The 20,531-nt window shown below is 37.2% G+C and overlaps 1 protein-coding gene across 2 annotated transcripts; it reads left to right on the plus strand.

Annotated features, from left to right (window-relative positions):
- Positions 1 to 12,252: 12,252 nt before the first annotated feature.
- Positions 12,253 to 17,771, plus strand: LOC121785361 (probable galactinol--sucrose galactosyltransferase 2). Of its 2 annotated transcripts, XM_042183753.1 has the most exons (14): positions 12,256 to 12,700; positions 13,510 to 13,754; positions 14,044 to 14,146; positions 14,334 to 14,382; positions 14,494 to 14,585; positions 15,063 to 15,170; positions 15,251 to 15,379; positions 15,587 to 15,997; positions 16,142 to 16,283; positions 16,371 to 16,438; positions 16,640 to 16,774; positions 16,853 to 17,064; positions 17,146 to 17,234; positions 17,325 to 17,771. In XM_042183753.1, exons 1-14 carry the CDS (start codon positions 12,315 to 12,317, stop codon positions 17,604 to 17,606), a joined length of 2,451 nt encoding a protein of 816 aa, XP_042039687.1. In that variant the 5' UTR covers positions 12,256 to 12,314; the 3' UTR covers positions 17,607 to 17,771. The 2 variants fall into 2 exon arrangements, 1 of the variants encoding a protein (XP_042039687.1); XR_006046947.1 differs by lacking the exon at positions 17,325 to 17,771 and having other exon boundaries at positions 12,253 to 12,700; positions 16,863 to 17,064.
- Positions 17,772 to 20,531: the final 2,760 nt, after the last annotated feature.

A 20,531-nucleotide genomic window follows, 5' to 3' on the forward strand; every position in this document is an offset into this window, starting at 1 on the left:
TTTTCTCAAAATATGTTTATACTTAATTTTGTTCAAATCTCAAATATTAATATTTTTTCATGTTTATGTTTGAGTTTAAGCATATATCTCAAATTATCAAATTTATCATAATTAAATGTTTTACATTTTATAAGTATAACTAATTTTCATCATTATTTATTGGATTGATCACATGTTAATTTTACGATAGCAACCCGATTAACCCTTTCGGCTAGCCCGAAACCTGAGCTTTTAGGGTTAGGGTCGAACTTTTATAACCCGAAAAAATACAACCCGATTGACCCGAAACCCGTTGGGCTGACCCGAATCCCGATTGACATCCCTAAATTTATGGTATTGACATTATGTTTCAAAATCACTACACTAAAATTTAATAATCATTATTAATATGATAGTATCTTAATCAATGTCCATTAATGACGTGTGTATCCTAATTAATTACTTATTTTCGCTAATTAAAATTTAATAATCATTATTAGTAATATATTAGTAGTATCTTAATTAATAGTATTCATTAATGATGTGCGCTAAAAACCTACCAAAAGTCCAAAATCCTTTTCATTTCTGACCTGTTTCGGGTATAAGAGGGAAAAAATCTTTAAGACTACTGTTTAAAATAAAGCATTTAACACCCGGCAATAAATTGAAAATTAAGATTACTTCCGTTTCTTACTTGTTTATTATTTTTTGTGTGAAGTAGGCATCGCTAATAATACCAAATTTTATGATTATTCCTTAAAATCTTGGAGATAATATTTTTAGTAAGTATGAAGTCAATCATTATCCAATAAACTGCCATGTTGTATATAAAGCACAAAAGACTTTGGTTTTTAAACACAATTTCAAAGCATTCGTTACATAGATAGCCCAACATCAATCAAATCAGAAATGAAGAGTTCCATTTTCGCAGCTCTTCTCATTATGCTTATTATGAGTCCATGTAATTAATGATTTTTCAATTTCAGGCTAAATAAGAAGATTCCAATATATAAATTCTGACAAGTTAAAATTTGCAGTGATTTGTGCAAGAGATATAGAAGTGAAGGCAGGGAGATGCAACGAAGATCTTTCCTCCACGATCGAATTATGCGACGACAATAAATGTGTGACAGATTGTCGGAAAAAACATGGAGGGCGTGCTACGGGACGATGTTTGATGATTGATACTTGTACATGTCAGTACATATGTTAAATTATCCAACCCACAACATTACCCATTTTCAATTTATGTCATGTCATGTCATGGCTTGCCTTATATTTCTAGATCTCATTTTTTAGCTTCATGCTATTTTCAATTTCTATCTTGGGTTGTATTTCGAGATCGAGATGATTAATGAATTTTATTTACACCCACAAATTCCTTTTTTTTAATGTGTAAACAACTTCATAAATAAAAGGATAAACGGTCCAAAATGTCTCTAATGTTTGGTGCGTTAACCTGAAAATGTCTCAACATTTAGGTAATTAACATTTAGTACACATTGTTTCGATTATGGGAATAAAAATTTTCCGGGGAATGAAATGCCGATGTGGCAATTGTAAATACGCATTCCCTAGTCTACGTGGCATTCGTATATGACATGTAATTTTCGTGATTATTAAAAATCAAACAAATTACAAAATTAAAAATTCTTTTCTAATAAAAAAACCAATAGTCTCACTCTCTTCCTCGCTGTAAACGAGAAGTATTTGGGACATAATTTGATTTTACACCTAATTCCTAGGATGGTCGAAAATGATGAGTGCAGTGAATCGATCTACGGAAATCCCAAACCAGAAATTAAAAATTTACTATTCCCTCCATCCTATAAAAGATGATTCACTTTTCTTTTTAGTTTGTGCTACAAAAAATGTTATATTTTCGTTTTCAGAAAATGTTCTTTTTCACATTAATATAAAAAATAATATTTTTTTCAATCCACTTAACACATAAAATAAAACCTCCTACAATAAAGTAAGAGAGAGAATAATGTAGATAAGACTCTCCTCAACATTATTCTCACTCTTACTTTATCATTTATCCACTTTAACTATTTATTTATCATTTATCCAAAACACGTGCAAAAATAATGTTTCATATTTAATTAGACGGATGGAGTATTTGGAAGGTTTCAATGAATTAGGTTGTTAAATTATCTTAATTTCTTCATGGGTTGTTCGTTTTTTAGGCGCTAAAGTATTTTTTCAACAAGGTGTTAGAATGTTTCTAATTAATTATTTCAGTTAAGTGAATTTTTGAAAGTATTTTTTCTCGTCCCTTTTTGAAAAATGAGCTTGCAGTGACATCCCTTATTCGGTTTTTAGGTAACCAATTAAATGTGTTACATGTTCGTTTTTTATATAACTTCAAATAAATTATTAAAATAATATATCAATTTTTATTTTTAAGAATTTCTGTAAAATTAAAAATGTGAATTACATTTTTTAATACATTAGAATTAAAATAAATATATTAAATAGGATAAACAAAACGAGGATGATGATTACACAAGATGCTCACGTAAGACTTAGCATATCATTTCCCTTCAACTATTTTTAGCATATCATTTCCCTTCAACTATCATATCATTTCCCTTCAACTATTTTTAGCATATCATTTCCCTTCAACTATTTTTATTAGAGTGAACTACAAATTTAGTCGTCCCTAGGGTTGGGGTTATCACACAACATGCCCCTAGAAAAAAAAATAGTAGCATTTTAATTATTTACGTATGAGGTCATTTTTCACCTTTCCAAGCTTTTTTTTGGACGAAACGCCCCCCAGTCCTTGGAGGGCAGTTTTGTCCATCCCTTAATCTGCCGCCACTGATACTCTGCAATACGTCGCATCATTTTTATTCTGCGCTATTACTTACTACTCCATCCGTTCCATTCCACGGTAGTTGAGTCATTTCATTTTTTGCACTCGTTTTAAAAAAATGATAAAAAGTTAAAGTGTGGAGAAAATAAAGTAAGAGAGAGAATGAATGCATTTTACTCTCTCTCCACTTTAACTATTTATTAATATTTTTTTAAAACGAACTCAGAAAATGAAATGACTCAACTATCATGAAACGAATGGAGTAATTTGTTTAGTTTTCAAGGTAGCTATCCCCTTCTTTTTTCTTCTCTCTTTTTCTTCTTCTTTCTTCTCCAACTTTCTGACTTCCATTAAAATGTCCATTGCCAAGCACAAGTTATTGAACTAGAGGGCATGAGGATGGTTTCAATGGTTGCAGGTGGCTAAGATTCACATACGAATATTGTTGGTATCGAGAAAGGGCATACCTAAAATAGTTGCAGATTCAAGACATGAGAGTTGTGGAATGCTCTATTTGTACTTCATACTTGCATAAATTACCATCTACTTTTTAATATCTTCCTCACCTAAGGATGACTGCAGTGCTGGACAACTATGTGATTTTGAGAACTTCAACACTTTGTGATGAATCTAAGTTGAAAATTTTCAACTATAAAATTTTGGCGTGAATAGTTGAAGAATATGAAAATAAGTGAGCAATTCAATGTCTATACAAGTGGAGTCTATTTATTGAAGGTAGTTGGTTGTTATGTATGCATTGTCTGGTTGATAGTGTGTCTGCCATTGGCTAGCATCAAGAGAAGTCTTACCTCGTGGATTATTTTTATTGATTCTCTTATTGTGACCATCTAACTATTAGAAATAAACAAATAATCACAAATAAAAAAAATTAATAAACACATGGAATTGTATACCCAATTTGATACAATGTGTATCTACGTCTAGGGGCAATGTCAAGCCAGAGATTTTACTATATAATTTTTAGATGAATTCTGCATAGGGAGCACCTCTAACTATAAGCAAAATAGACCACTCTAATAATAATCACACTAGGAAACATACTACACAATAAATCAAAGCTATATTAGGAATTGGCCTCAATTATTTCTTTTCAGACTCTATATTAACAATCTCTCACCTATACCATATTAACAATCTCTCACCTAACAACTACTATCATACAACTATACCCTTTTGATCTCCTCCCTGCAGCCACTTAGCATCACCTAACATTTACTTCAAGTTTCAAGGCCAACTAAAGCTATGCATAGATTCAACTCTCTAACGTCACCACATTAAACAGGTCTGCTGGATTCTCACTATCAAGTATCTTCTCAGGTTATCGGATTTTTATCTCCAATAAGTATCAAATGTAAGGTACTTCAACTCCACATGATTTTTCCTATAATGAAATGCTATAGTATATTATTCTTGTTCTCTTTCCCAAGTTCATCTAAGAAACTTTGCAACTACAACATTCCTTTACTTGCCTCCGCCACAACTACATATTCAGCCTTCATAGTAGACAGAACATGCGATCTTCTGCAACTTAGAAGTTCATGAAATCAACGACGGAACTAGGTGGGGTCGGGCGGGGTTGGCTAACCCTACCATCGGTCCGTGAGTACTACTTGGGAAGCTCTATAATCCGTCCTCTGACCCACGACAGCTTCGCCACCCGACCCCACGTACGAAGACTCCGCCTCTATGGAAACTTAGAGAATAAATGAGAAGAGAGTAGAGAAATATAGAGAAACCATTGTCGTGGATTATAATAGGAAGGAAATTTAGAGAAGATGAATGAATTTAAAGATACTGTGAAAATTTAGTGAAGATGAAGCTCCGTCGATGAATTTTGAATTTGAAGAAAACTGTAAACTAGTAGCTAAGGGCATCCGCAGCGCTGACTCGTTGCCAGCTCGTTCTCGTCTCGGCGAGACGAGACAACATCGAGCCAGCGATGCGGCCACCCCGTCTCGTCTCGTATCCCTCCACCGAGAGCATGTTGGCGAGCTCTCGTGCGGCCGTGACCCCCACTCGCCGGCCAACGAGTGGGCGCCATTTATATCCGTTGAAAAAATATTTTTTTAAAAAAAAAATTTAAAAAATTCTGAAAAATCGGAAAAAAATCCCCCAAAAATACTAGCCGTTTATAGCCATTTTTTCCAATATTTTAATTTGTTTTCTATTTTTTAAACCCCCAATCACTTCTATAAATATCAAATCATTCCCACAAATTATCCACCATAAAAAAACTCTCTATTCTCACTCTACATTCTTCATCTCAAAACATTATTCTTATCCCAAATTTAATTCATTCATAGATCCATTTGAGCAAATGCATCGAATGATGGAAGAATCGCTAGAAGCGGATCGACGTAGGGAGGAGGAGGAAGCCACGACACGTCAAAAGCGACCCCGGAAATACATCCATCGTTTCCGGGAAGAAGCCCGCAAGGTTGGTACGAGATTACTTTTGTGAGAATCCGGTATGGGGTGATACCTACTTCCGTCGCCGTTTCCGCATGCGGCAGGAGCTATTTCTGCATATCGCAAATACATTGGCGGCCATGGAAGAGTACTTCCAAGAAGGGTTCGACGCTATTGGCCGTCTCATTCTCACAACGCTCCAGAAATGTACTGCAGCAATCCGTCAGCTTGCTACTGGAAAAACGGAGGATTTGTTCGACGAGTACTTGCACATTGGGGACAACACTGGGAGACTGTGTTTGATGAACTTCTGCAAAGGCGTCCGGGCAGCCTTCACCGACGAATTTCTCCAGAAGCCAAGCACCGCAGATTGTCAGTTTTTGCTCCAATTTCACGAAACAGTGCACGGATTCCCTAGGATGATTGGCAGCGTCGATTGCATGCATTGGCAATGGAAGAATTGTCATGTGGCGTGGAGGGGATCATACACGAGCAGCCACAAAGGCACCCACCCCACCGTTATACTAGAGGTCGTTGCCGACTACCGGCTATGGATTTGGCATGCGTTTTTCGAGGTCCCCGGATCGAACAACGACATCAACGTGCTTAACCAATCCGACCTCTTCAGTGAAGTTTTGAATGGTAAAGCGCCGGACATCAACTTCACCGCTAATAACCGCCAATATAAAATGGGGTACTATCTTGCCAACGACATCTATCTGAAGTGGCCAACCTTCGTGAAGACGTTCAACAGGCCGATAAACGAAAAGCATGCTCTTTTTGCGCAGAAGCAAGAGGCCGCTCGCAAGGATGTGGAAAGAGCATTCGGGGTTCTACAAGCTCGATTCCACATTATCAAATCCCCGGCTCGTACGTGGTTTATGGAGAATATGGTCGACATCATGTATACGTGCATAATCTTGCACAACATGATTGTTGCCGACGAAGGACCTAATGCGGAAAATTGGTTCGACCCTGAAACCCCGGGAGGCTCTACCGCAAGTAGTCCGCCTCACAATTGAGTGCATCCTTCTTTGCAAGAGCGAATGTGTTTCGGGCAAGGATACGTGATTCTATCTAGGGGCGTCGAAACGGGTATCGGGTAACGGGTAATCCCGAACCTGACCCGTTACCCGCCGGGTATCGGGTACCCGTTACCCGACGGATCGGGAAACGGGGCGGGGTCGGGTACAATAATTTTGGGTTTTGTGGGTATCGGGTATCCCGATACCCGACCGGGTAATCCCGATAGTCCCGAAAATACCCGATATATATTGATATTTTATAATTTTATAATTTTTTATTTTAATACTTGCTCTTCATGATGTAATCTTTTTAATATTTTACATGGCTTGATCTCAATTCTCAACAAAATTAAATAATAATAAAAAGTTTCAAGTGAGACTATTACATTCATCAAATAGTATTTTTAAAAAAGCATCTAAAATATACAAATAATATTTAAAAAAAGAAGATTTCAAAAAAAAAATGTTTCGGGTCGGGTACCCGCGGTGTCGGGTGCGGGATACCCGACTCGGGTATCGGGTAATACCCGACTAAATGCGGGATGGGTATCGGGACTAACTTTTCAGCCAAAATCGGGTGCGGGTACCCGACTCGTCGGGTGCAGGTACCCGCGGGTACTCGTTTCGACACCCCTAATTCTATCGCCCACGCCCGCGGGTACCCCTAATGGAGCACATTTGGGAAAAATTTGGCAACCGTTAGACGATCACCGCATCACTTTCCATGATTATGCAGCTTTCAATAAACTGTAATATTAAGATTTCAATTATGTATTTTTCGTATTTTCGGATGGTGTAGTTTTCGTGGTTTTTAATGATTTTATGAATTATTAGTATTAATTTAATATTTCAATGAAATATTAATTGAATTTGTTAGAAATAAAAAAAATGAAATTGAATGAATAGTTAAGGGATGAGATGGTTAAGAGATGGAGGGTTGCATGTGATTTCTCTTAGTTAAGAGGTGGGGTATAAAGTGTAGTGGGGCCCATGAATAGTTAAGGGATGAGACGGTATTGAGACATGGATGTGGATGACCTAAGTTGCATAATAATTGGAAGAAGAGAGGGGGCGGCGATTTAGTAAATCTAGGAATATTTCTTTATTTATGATTTTTATTTCATTATTTTTTAGTTTTATGCTATAAACTAGTAATTAATATATTTAATACTATGTGCTTGTTTATTTTGTGTAACTAATTTAGCTTTGTAGATCCTATAAATATGTTAAATATTAAAAAAAATTAATTAGCATAGTTAATTGATTTAATTCAAGTTTTATAAATTTTGTTTTCGATTGTAACCAAACATAATAAGGACAAAAAAATGATAAAAATAATTATTTAATATATATTATATAATTATTATTTAAATATTATATACTAGTACTCCCTCCATCCCTCTGTAGCTGAGTCGTATTCCTTTTTTTGTTGTCCTACTGTAGCTGAGTCATTTCCTATTTGGCAAAAAACACCAACTTTTCTTCACTCTTACCTTACTGTCTCTTCATCTCTTTACCTTTTTCCTTTCCTACTTTATTCTCTCTTAACTTAACTCACTTTCAACACAATTTCATAAATCTCGTGCCAAAAAGAAACGCCTCTACTATAGAGGGATGGATGGAGTATTAAATTTTCGGTCGGACCCCACTAGCTATATTTTCTAGGTCCGTCATTGCATGAAATAGCAGTACCACTATAAGTAAATACATGCCCGGTTGTCCTTCTTCTCCCATCAAGATCATTAGACGCCAAGTCCACATCCACATAACATGTCAGCTTAATATTCTTGCTATTGAACATAAGACTGTGTCCGTGGTACATCTTAAATATCGAAGGATTCATTTAAATACTTCCCAATGTTGCTTGCCCGGATCACCCATGAACCGACTCAATAATCTTACTTTTTCTCCTCTCTTAATTACTTTTTCTCCTTCTTTCTCTTTCTTTCTCTTACTTAATCTACTTTTTTTCCACTCTTTCTTATTAACTAATTTCTTATTAAAACTTGTGTTGTTCATAAAAGAGATTGTTTTTGTGATGAATTGAGTATATTTTTGTCAAAATTGACATTGCTAGATAAAACAAAATTTAATGATTATTCTTAAACTATATTTTTGTCAAAGTTGACATTGCTAGATAAAACAAAATTTCAAGTTTATTCTTAACGAAAATCAAGGATGTAATGAAGTCTCTTTACTGTCCAGTGTAAACTGTCATGTATATATAGCACAAAAAAACTCGTCTTTCTCTACTCTATTTCAAAATCTTTGCAATGAAATCAGAAATGAAGCGTTCCGTTTTCGCAGCTCTGCTTATCATGCTTATTATGTGTCCATGTAATAATTTTTCAAGTTAAAAAATTCTTAAATATATTTTCTGATAAATTTAAATTTGCAGTGATTTGTGGAAGGAATGTAGGAAAAAAGGCAGGGAGATGCGTCAAAGATCTTCCCTCCACAACCGGGGAATTATGTGATGATAATAAATGCGTGAGAGATTGTCAGAAAAAATATGGAGGGCATGCTTCGGGACGATGCTTGATAGTTGATACTTGTACATGCAAGTACACATGTTAACTTATCCAACCCATCTTTTAGTTTCATTGTCATTTTAATTTCTATCATGGCTTTGTGACCTTGCTTCGATGATGTTTAATCAAAATAATTCGTTTCGTATGGAGTATTTATTCTATTTCGTCCCATAAAATTAGAACATCTTGAAAGGACACTAGGTTTAAGGCGCAATTAATAAAGTAAGAGAAAGTGAGAAAATATAATGAAAGTAGTGTTAGTGAACTCTGAGGTCCATAATATTATTACTGTTGAGTGGTTTAACAATTTACTTATTTAGAATAAATCTAATTTTAAGGGACGGTTCAAAATGGAAAAAAAAAGTCAATTTTTATGAGACGAATGGAGTATTCGTTGAGAAAAAATTTCATGAACAAGAAGACTACATTTCAAAATGAAGATTATGATCCAATTTTATCATATCTACGGACAATTTTATGAATAAAATTTCACCAACCCAACCCTTAAAAAAATTAAGCAGCAACGTTTGAGAGATTGTTCAATGTTCAATTATATCGTACTACTCCATATTATTCGATAGATTACCTATGTATGTAAAAAAGGAATTTGCAAGATTAAATTGCATTCTATTCTCAAAACCGAAACAATCGATACTACTTTATGGTAATCATCTAAGAGCATTAGGCCATCCACAACGCTGTCTCTATACCGTCTCTTAAACCGTCTCTTAACTACTATTTGGGCACTATTTGAGGGCCCCACTGTCCTTTTTGCCTCCATCTCTTAACTAAGAGACGGAACCTGCAACGCTCCGTCTCTTAACCGTCTCTATACCGTCTCTTAATTACTATTCATTCAATTTAATTTATAATTTTTTTTTAAAACCCAATTCAATTTAAACAAACACACTTTATTAAAATTAAAACAAAATAAAAAAACACACAAAATAAAAAAACACACAAAATAAAAAAACACACAAAATAAAAAAACACACAAAATAAAAAAACACACAAAATAAAAAAAAATTAATCGGAAGGGCTAATCATCCTCCGGAGGCGGTCGAGGTTGAGGGGGAGTCGGAAGGCCAAGTTGTGCTGCCATATGCACAATTCCGTTCCACCAGGCCGCGTATTGGGAGTGCGAGAAGCGGGAAGTGTCCGCCATTGTGGCGGTCATGTACGCCACCATAAGTGTGTCCGAGCCTCCTCGCGAGCCCGATCCTGAGGCCGGCTGGCTTGATTCGCCTCGGCCCTTCCTTGCTCTAGCCGCTTTCGCCGCCTTCGTCCCTTGCGGCCGACGGCGCCTACTCGCGGATCCTCCTGCATCGCCGACCGTACCCGCAAACTCCTGGGATTCAGCATCATGTTGGCTGATGCCTTCAGCAGTGTCACCACCAGACGCACCAGCACTAGACGAGTATTGGCCACTCGCCGTATGCTTCGTGCGCTTCGAGTTTGAGCCCGAGCTGGAGCGGAAACCGCCGGCCCATCGTTCCTCGTCCTTGACGGCGCGCCAAACATCAACAAATCTGAATTGATGTCCCTCGTCCTGGTAGTAGGCGCGCAAAGCGGACGTCAAAATGTCGGTGGCCGTGGCGCCGCTTTGGTAGCGCGCCTCTTCCGCCGAGTAGATGCCGCAGAATTTTTTGACCTGTCGGTCGACTCGGTCAAAGTGACAGCGGATCATTTTAACTGTGCGCTTGCGGGAGCGGTTCGGCTTTATTTGGTGGTAGACCTCGACAACCTTTTCCCAGAAACACTTCCGGGTTTGTTGATTCCCGACGATGGGATCGTACGAGACCGTGATCCAGGCGTTGTACACCGCCATCGTTTCGAGGTTGTTGTACGGATGTCGGCCAAGATCCTCTTCCTCTTCCTCTTCTTCCTCCTCGTCCTCGCCCGTCTGGGGTTGTACACTGCCTCGGCCACCTCCACCGCCTCGCCCACCTCCACCGCCTCGGCCTACTCCCGGCGTGGGATCAACTGGAAAATCCTCCCGGATCTGGGATAATCCCTGCGAAAACCGCGGGACGTTGGGACGAACATATGCATCAAGGTCAAAATTGGGTGGTTGGTACCCCCTCGGCGTCGCCGAACCCTGGGTCCCCGGCGTTGACGAACCTCCACCGCCCAATGTGTTGATCATGTTCTCCCAATCGCCGAATGAGTTGAGATCCCACCCGCCGGAGCCGGAGCCGCCATAGTTGCCCTCGCCGTCGCCGGACATCTTGAGTTGGGTTATGAAAATTTCAGCGAAAATTTGAGAGAAAATTTAGATGATATGAAGAATAGATGTGTAGTTGTGTGTAAATGAGGATGGGTTTAGGAGTATTTATAGAGTAAAAAATTTAATAAAAAACAAAAAAAATATAAAAAAAAAAACAAAAAAACGGTAATAATACCGTTACAAAATTTTTTTTTTATTTAAATTCGAATTTTTTTTAAAAAAAATATTTATTGCGTCAGCACGTGACGACGCCCACTCGCGGGCCGGCGAGTGGGCGTCACGCACGACGCCGGGCTGCGCCACGTCGCCTAGGCGCGTGGCGAGACAGCTCGTCTCCTGGCTCGGCGAGTCGAGACGCGCGACGAGACGCGGGACGAGACGGGACGAGATGGAGGCTGCAACGCGTCTCGCCGGGGTCTCGTCTCGCTGAGACGAGACGCGAGACGCCGGCGAGTCCCGTTGTGGATGGTCTTAGTAACGATGCTCTTGATGGAGAGCTGGTTCGTCCCACATGGACGAAATGGTTAAGGGATGTTGTTGCAACCATCCCGTCCCACTAGGCGTCCCGTAATGCATAGCTCATCCCTTTTTGAAAGGATGACACTCAGAGCGACGTGGTGTTCCCTGGTCACGCAGTCACGCCCCTTCACCACCCTGTGAGTGGGCGTTGTTTTTACCGTTTATTTTTTTTTTAAATCTGGAAAATTTAAAATTAATAGTAAAATTTTCTCACTTTCCCAATATTACCTTTTTTATGTTTTTTATCTTTCAATTCATCATAAAATCGTCTATAAATATCTCATTCTTCACATTATTTTAATTAAAGGATAGTGTAATTTTAAAATTTTATAATATAAATTATGTAAGTTTTAATTTTAGGAATTTGTAAAGTTATTTTTGAGTTTTAATGAAGTTTATTCTTCACATTATTTTAATTAAAGGATAGTGTAATTTTAAAATTTTATAATATAAATTATGTAAGTTTTAATTTTAGGAATTTGTAAAGTTATTTTTGAGTTTTAATGAAGTTTTATTGAGGAAATGTATTTATATTAATTTTATTTTCAAACTGAAGAATGAAATAGTGGAACTCATGATTATTTAAGGAATGGGATAAATTATTGCAGGTGTATCCTTCAGTTAAGTGATGATATAAAAAATGGTAATAAATGATTTGAACCTGAATTAAGAGTCAGCTCTAAATTGTGACAGATTTCACTTTTTAGGATAAACACACCAATCAGTTGTAGTTGGAAAAGATTTGTTGCTCTTCTTTACTTCTCCGTCTCCTCTTCTCTCCTATGTGGTCCACGGATTTACTCCAACACACTACGCATGTATATATGTTTATCTGTTTTTGTAATAATGCTTTATTCATGGCCACCGCGGTTTCTTCCACTTCTCTCAGGACTCTGCGATTCAAGTTCAACAACCTCTCTCCATTTTCGCCGCCAAATGGCTTCCTGCGTCTGCGCAGAACCTCACGCTGCGGCGGCGCCAGATGGTCCATGTTCGTCAAGGCTCCCCCCACTCTAAAAAATGGAGTCTTGACCTTCAACGGCAGGGACACGCTTCTGGGCGTGCCGGAGAATGTCCTGCTCACGCCTTGCTCTGATTCAGCCGCCTTCTTGGGCGCCCTTTCCTCTCAGACCAGCTCTAGACATGTCTTCAAGCTCGGTCTTATTCAGTAAGCTCTTCTTTTCATTTTGGGGGTTTACTCATTGTTTTGATTCTTGGATTTAGCTACTGCTTTCTCTCTATATTTATATAATCACATTTTTTTGTTGTTTTCATTTTCTTACTATATCCATTCTTTGTTCCAGAAGTGGAGCATTATTTGTTAAGTTACATCTTATTTACTAAAAGATCCTGACATTATGATATGATTACAAGAAACATGAAACCATCTCCTTAGGCTGTGTGAAATGAAGATGCACTTTTAACTTTGGTAGACCAAAAGTTTGAAGCTTCTTTTAAGTGATAATTTGCTTGCTCAATCTGCAGCTTTTAGGTTAGAGAGGTAGGTACACAGGTTTTCTTCAAAACCGAGTTTTTGTTGCATGTACATCTGATCCTGCAGTTTAACTTTAACATTCTGAAAGGTCTCATTGTAATTGTAAATATGTAATCAGAACCTGGTTCTTATGAGTAGCCTTGTATCTGAAGACATTGCAGCTGCTCCATCCATTGCTTTATACTTTAACTGGAAGGGGAATGTTTATAAGTATAATTGTCCCATTTTAGAGAAAAAATTGTAATTCAAGGCGCTTTCTATGATTAGACCCATCACCGCAAAAAAAGTAATAGAGCAAGTGTCGAAATGTGATGTTGAAATTTTGTTGTAATTATGTTTGATTTTACTCTTAACTTTTCTCCTCTGATCAGTCCCTTCTAGCTTAGTGTGCTATCCTTAATGCCTTATGTTATTTTTTTTCACACAAGAGATAAGATATCTACCTACATTGTCAAGTGGTGTGATGTATGTGCTGAATGCAGAGGAGCGAGATTGCTGTCTCTGTTTAGGTTCAAGATATGGTGGATGATACCGCGAGTGGGGAGTTCAGGAAAGGACATTCCTGCTGAAACGCAGATGTTGCTGCTGGAGGCAAGGGAAGAGCCAAATTTTGCAGAACCTGATGGAAATACAGCTTATGTGCTGTTTCTGCCTATATTAGATGGAGAATTCAGGAGCAGCCTGCAGGGGAACATAGCTAATGAGCTAGAAGTTTGTGTCGAAACTGGTAGGGGATCTTCAGTCTGTTCAGGGTTAATTTCCTTTGAAGTGCTCGTTATCTCCAAAGAGTGTATATCTAAAATGTCATGCTAAATACTATTGGATGGATCTTGGTTTGTGTCATCTTGCATAAAAACTTCTCTCCTGGACAGAAAGCTGGTATAATTTTGACACCTCAAGAACTCTGCTCCACACAATTTAACCAATGGTGGTTCTTGTTTTCCACTGCCTTATATTGCATAAATTACTAACTTGTGGTTTGTGTGCTCTGAAGTGAGTTTCTTGTGATTCTGCAGGTGATTCTGCAGGTGACTCTGCTAAAAATGGACCTGGGTCTTCCAGAGCAGTTTTAGTGAACTATGGAAGCAACCCCTTCGAATTAATCAAGGAATCTATGAAGTAGGTGGGCCTCAAAAGAGGTTATGAATTCCATGACTAGATTTGATCGAATGGCTTTGTTGAGGATTTTGTTTCATATTGATAGTATGAAAGCGCAGAAGTACACTTACTAATTTCAATAGCACATGGTATTTTGGCAATCTTTGTTTCATAGATAATGGTTTTGGTGACATTTGACAATGCACAGGATTCTGCAAAAGTACAGTGGAACATTTGCTCTTCGGGAGACTAAGCAGGCATGTCCTTCAAAATAGTCTCGTGCTATCTTGAAAATAAGAACTTGTTATCTAGAGAAATCAACCCCACACGGCCACACCCTTCTGTAATATATATATTTTTTGTTACAGTTGCCTGGGATGCTTGATTGGTTTGGTTGGTGCACTTGGGATGCTTTTTATCAAGATGTAAATCCTCAAGGAATCAGAGATGTGCTGAAAAGGTTTGTGCTGTCTTGATGATATGATTGTTGCACTTTCCCCAAATCCTCATTCTTCAACTTCTATTCATAAACTTGGAAAATCATTGTTGTTCTGATAATGTTTTGTTGAAAAGGGAGTGGCAATATGCTCCGAAGTTCAATGTCATTGCTGTTTACTCTTATCTCTGATGTATGTATTGTTTAACATGTTTTGCGAGCAGAAGATTTTGACTCCTAGGTGTCAACGTATTTCTAAGTATTATCACAAACCTTCAGCTCTTCATCAATTTTAGTTGGAGAAAGTTGCGCATTAGTGATTCTATTTCTGTATTTACCGTCAGCAATTTGAGTGTCTCCCATGACTTGTAGATGCATATCCAAATTCCAAACATGAATCTCGAGAATATTTTGAACTGGCAGCATTCTTCTTGGCCTTCTTCCAAAGCTTTCAGTTTAGATGTTCTTAATGTCTCTTGCCTATTCTGTTTTTTCCCTCAGCTTGTCTGAGGGTGGCACTCCAGCGAGGTTTTTGATCATTGATGATGGATGGCAAGATACAGCCAATGAGTTCCAAAAGGAGGGAGAGCCTCTTCGAGAAGGGACACAGTGAGTTCACTGTTCCTCCCTTTGACATTTAAGTTGGAGAATTCACATGTAATATAACAGGGCCAGTACTTGAAATGCAGGTTTGGTGCAAGGTTGATGAGTATAAGAGAAAATGAGAAGTTTCGGAAGGCATCAAATTATGATTCAAGCGGCAAGCCGCATAGTTTAAAGGACTTTGTTTCAGATATAAAGGAAACTTTTGGCCTCAAGTATGCTGTTTTTATTTCCTTCTTTCCTCTTGTTTATATATTTATAACATTACCACATTGAGTAAAAGCACAAGGATTCAAGTGCAATATAATATTCTTGATCACCATCATCTGTACATGATAGGCTTTCCGGAAGCTCAGTAATTTTTTTCATAGATAGCTTAGCTTTTCTGTTCTCATTAAGTATGTATTTGTTTCTTCTTCCAGGTATGTATATGTATGGCACGCATTAATGGGATACTGGGGTGGACTTCATCCGAATTGTCCCGGAACTCAGAAATACAATCCGACAGTAAAGTTCCCACAGCTATCAATAGGAAATCTTGCACATCGCAGGGACATAGCTATGGAACGTATGGAGGAGTATGGTGTTGGTATGGTTGACCCAGAAAGGATATTTGAATTTTATGACGACCTGCACAGCTATCTCGTGTCACAGGATGTGGATGGAGTCAAGGTGGATGTGCAAAACATACTGGAAACAGTAGCCACGGGTTCTGGAGGTCGAGTTTCACTTGCCAGAATTTTTCATCAATCTCTCGAGAAGTCCATATCTAACAACTTCCGAGACAATAGTATAATATGCTGCATGGCTCAGAGTACCGATTCTCTTTACAGGTACTAAACTCGTAACTTGGATGTAGTTTAATAATTTATGTTTTTCTGAATGTAGTCACTTGCACTACGGGTTTGGTGGTGCTGTTAACACGATATTCAGATGGAAAAATAACAATAGCTTGATAAACTATTTATGCTTGGCAGTGCAAATACGAGTGCCATTACGCGTGCTTCGGATGATTATTACCCCAATAACCCTACTACACAGACACTGCATATAGCTGCTGTAGCTTTCAACAGTTTACTCTTTGGTGAAGTATTCGTCCCAGATTGGGATATGTTCTATGTATGAGATGCTCTTTCTGAATATGATTAGTTTTAACATTTGACAGAACTCAACCATGAATTTAATGTTAATTTTGATTGTTTTCAGAGCCTACATGATTCAGCTGAGTTTCATGCAATTGCTCGTGCGGTTGGTGGTTGTGGTGTCTATGTGAGGTATGTGCAGGCTAAGTCGATTTGAGTATGCACAATAAACGTACAGTAAAAGTTAAATCTACTTTCTATTCTCCAAGATGATAAAAACATAATATGCCAATAATCTGAGGTTTCTCTTGATTCTGCTCTGCATGAAATTATTCGCAAATCGTATGTATTAGTTGCCTTTCGCCTAACCTTGCATTGTTATGCCGGAGCCAGTGACAAACCTGGAAAGCATGATTTTGAGATACTAAAAAGGCTTGTGCTGCCTGATGGAGCTGTGTTGAGGGCCAAGTATCCTGGAAGGCCTTCCCGTGACTGCTTATTTGTCGATCCTGTTATGGATGGGAAAAGGTATTTGTCATAATGTAAAAGTCCGTGATCATCGTTACATTTAAACTCAACGCCTTTTTTCTTGCCCACTCATAAAAGCCTTATGAAGATATGGAACCACAACAAATTTTGTGGAGTGCTTGCTGTGTTCAACTGCCAAGGAGCAGGGGCCTGGCCTGGTCTGGAAAACACCGTTCAACGAGATGGCCTCGAGCTGACTGGGGACATATCTCCAGCAGATATTGAGTATCTCACAGAAATCGATCTGCAGCCACAGACAGGAGACTTTGCAGTCTTTTCTTTCAAATCAGGTTTTCCTTAGCATTTGAGTATTCCTGTTTCTCCTCTGAGATGAAATTTTTCGAGATTTGACTGTTTATTAAAATCTTCAGGTTTCCTCTTTCGAGTTTCACTCTATGGAAAGCTTACTGTGAAGCTGAAAACCTTACAATGTGATGTCTTCACAGTATCTCCAATCAAGGTAGTTTCACTACTCCTAAGCAGCATCTTCGTGTCGGTGGCATTCAAACGAACTCACATTCATAACGACTAGCCTTTTAACTCTCTACAGTCGTACAATGAAGATCTCCAGTTCGCCCCGCTTGGTTTGATAAACATGTACAACTCAGGAGGGGCCATTGATGCAGTTGAGGCTATCAACGACCCTTCCTTCAACAAAATACGAATCAGAGGAAGAGGAGAAGGTGTTTTCGGAGCCTATATGAGTTCGGAACCTAAGGTTTGCTATGTGAACATGGAAGAGGTGCACTTTAACTTTAGCAGTGAAGAGCATTTTTTGACAGTTATTGTTCCAATTGGAACAACTTCATGGGAGATAGATATTAATCATTGAGATCCATTTTTATTTACAATTCTTCAGAAATACTGCAGGAAATATTAAATATTGTTATAGTAAGAGCTTGCTTAAGCTCTGTACTAGTATAGTTTATGACTTGGATTATTCATTCTATTGCTGATTTATTTGGGTATGACACAGTCTCATACAAGACTCTTCTCATGGATTTGCTGCTTCAACTAATTTTCACTTGTTTCCACTTTGTATTTTTTTAGTTTTAAATTAGTATTTCATAATTATGTTTTATAGTGTGTATTCAAGTGAATTCCTGTTAATACTAAATGTTACTTTCTGGTCACAAAAAATGGTTTTGTTTTAATTTGAAAAACTATGTTCGTATAGTAATATTAATAGGGATGAGTTACATTGAGAATTACATATGCATAATCACATAAATTCTTTATCTTATTTCACATATAAAATTTCATTATCACTTATATTCACTATACCTTTAAACCGCAATCTGATGGCAACCAGGGTTTTAATTATGTTGATTATTGGCCGTAAATAATTTCGTGTGATGGAGCTTTGAATAATTCATGCATGAGGCCTTGCCTTTTCTTATTCAAGGCAATTAATAGTTACCTTAAAATACATATTTTCTTGCATTAAATAGGTTTCTCTAGGCTGCTAATGTTTTTTTTCTTTAATTAAAGAGAATCAATAATGGTGCACCATCTAACCATGTGTTATCGTATTTTCATATCTTCTACTAACATATAACGAAAAGTTAAGGTTTGCCAAGATTTTTGTAGATAATTGTCATATTTTACGCCTAAAAATAGTAGGGGTGGAGGTGAGTCATGAGATATAACATAATGTAAATATGCCAACTGAATATTTTTCTCTCCATCTAATTTAAAATAACTCATTTTTGGAACATCTTATTTGAAGTTATACAAAATGAAAACAGCACATTCTCGATTATATTTTGTTTTTTCTGTACTTAACTCATAAAACAATTTTACATAAAATTTCATGCCAAAGAAAAACGTTTCAACTTTAAGCAAGACCTATGGAGTATAAATGGAACAAAGTGACTCTATCTCATTTATGACTTAGGGACATCTCATTTAAAATTATACGAAATGAAAATGTCACATTATTGATTTTATTTTATTCACTCTTTATTTAACTATAAAAACAACCTACCAAAAATTCATGACAACAAATGTTTCAAACTTTAAGCAGGATTTATAGACTAATAAAAATGAATAAATCGCATGTCTGGTTACTTTCTTCTTTTTGTATGCTAGTATTTTATTAATTATTGTTATACAAACTAAGATCAACAAAATTAAATATAGTAAAGGGGTGTGTTATATTGTTTACTCATATTTAAATTGCTAAATACAACTAAATGATGAATATTAGATCTTCAAATCAAGGACCAATATATATCATTTTCGAATATCAATGTATCCAACAAAAAATATCAATAAGGGTATTTATGTCAATTAACAATAAAGTAGTTATAACTAACTTTTTAATAATATCTCAAAAGTTTAAATGTATATAACTATCTCAATTTAAATTATTTTTTCACACAAAATATATCAAATTAAAGATAATTTTATAAGGATTCTAGCGAGATCTCACTTGCTGATGCGAAGCATATTTCCTATATTTTTCTCCATAGACTATACATTTGTATGTAAATTACGACTCATCAAATCGTGTTTTCATCGAAGTTTAGGATGTAAAAAGCTGGAAGTTCGCCGGAAGTGCATGATCAATGCTCTGTGAGGATTCCAGAACTAACACCCGGTCGGGTGATTTCGCTCCAACACAACACCCGGTCGGGTGAAATTAGTAAGGCATGAGGAGTCCAGAACAAACACCCGGTCGGGTGAAATTCGCATCTAACTGCAAATTGGCAGTTACTGGAGCAGTTTTGTTTGAAGAAGAAAAGAGAGGGGAACGAATGGAAAAAGGGGGCAGAGGTTCAGAGTAGAAAAAATCAAGAGAGAAAGAAACAGAGACAAGAAATTGGAGAAAGAAGAAAGAAAAGAGAAGAGGAAGGAACGATCCAAACCTTCACTCCAGAGATCATCCATCATCTAGAGTTGGAGAACACCAGGGAGTTCACGGTTCACGGTTCTTTTGGTGTAATTCATTTTAGTATGTTTGGCTAGATCTTCTTTGTTGCTCCGAATATGTTGTAGGGTGAATTGTTGGATACTTTGATGACTTTTATGGTTTAATTTATGTGTGATTCTTGTTTATGAATTGTTTAATTATTCTACTAATCTTGAGACGTCTAGATAGGTAGAATTTTATAGCCATTATTCTATTGCCTCTTTAGCATAGATTTTGGTCATTACTCATATGCAAGGAACTCGAGCTTTGATACTTGTTCAGAGAGATAGTCTCGAGTGGATCGATAGTTTTTATCTGTAAATTTAGTTTGGTGTCTGTTGCGCTTCCGTGTGGGCATTAAGTTAATATATGATTTAATTTTCGTGTTTGACAATTGAAGAAACTAATCTAAAGCTTGCTACGCGACTTAGTAGTGGTGATAGGTTAGTGAGTAGAACTTTGGAGACGTGTTCAGTTTATCCTAGGTATATAATTCCCTTGAAGTGTTCAACGGATAGGGAGCGTAAAACAAACTTAATCCTCTTAAGCATAGTCTTGATCGTAGTAATCCATCGAAGTATCCCAATTCATATGCCCGAGACATATAGGAGCAATGCTTTCTTTTTATCCTATTTTCTAAATTTTGTGTTTTGTATATCTTTGTGTGTTTTATCATCCCTTTATCAAATTATATTTTATCAATCTCAAATTAAATAACTTATGCCTCTCTGTGGTTCGACACTCTTTTACTACAACTACATCTGTACTCTTGCAGAAAGGTTGTAATTTTAGAGCTATTTGATTTACTTGTGTGTTATTAGTGCATTGATATAAAATCTCAAA

The sequence above is a fragment of the Salvia splendens genome, chromosome 21, assembly GCF_004379255.2.
Source record: "Salvia splendens isolate huo1 chromosome 21, SspV2, whole genome shotgun sequence".
NCBI classification, from domain to species: Eukaryota; Viridiplantae; Streptophyta; class Magnoliopsida; order Lamiales; family Lamiaceae; genus Salvia; species Salvia splendens.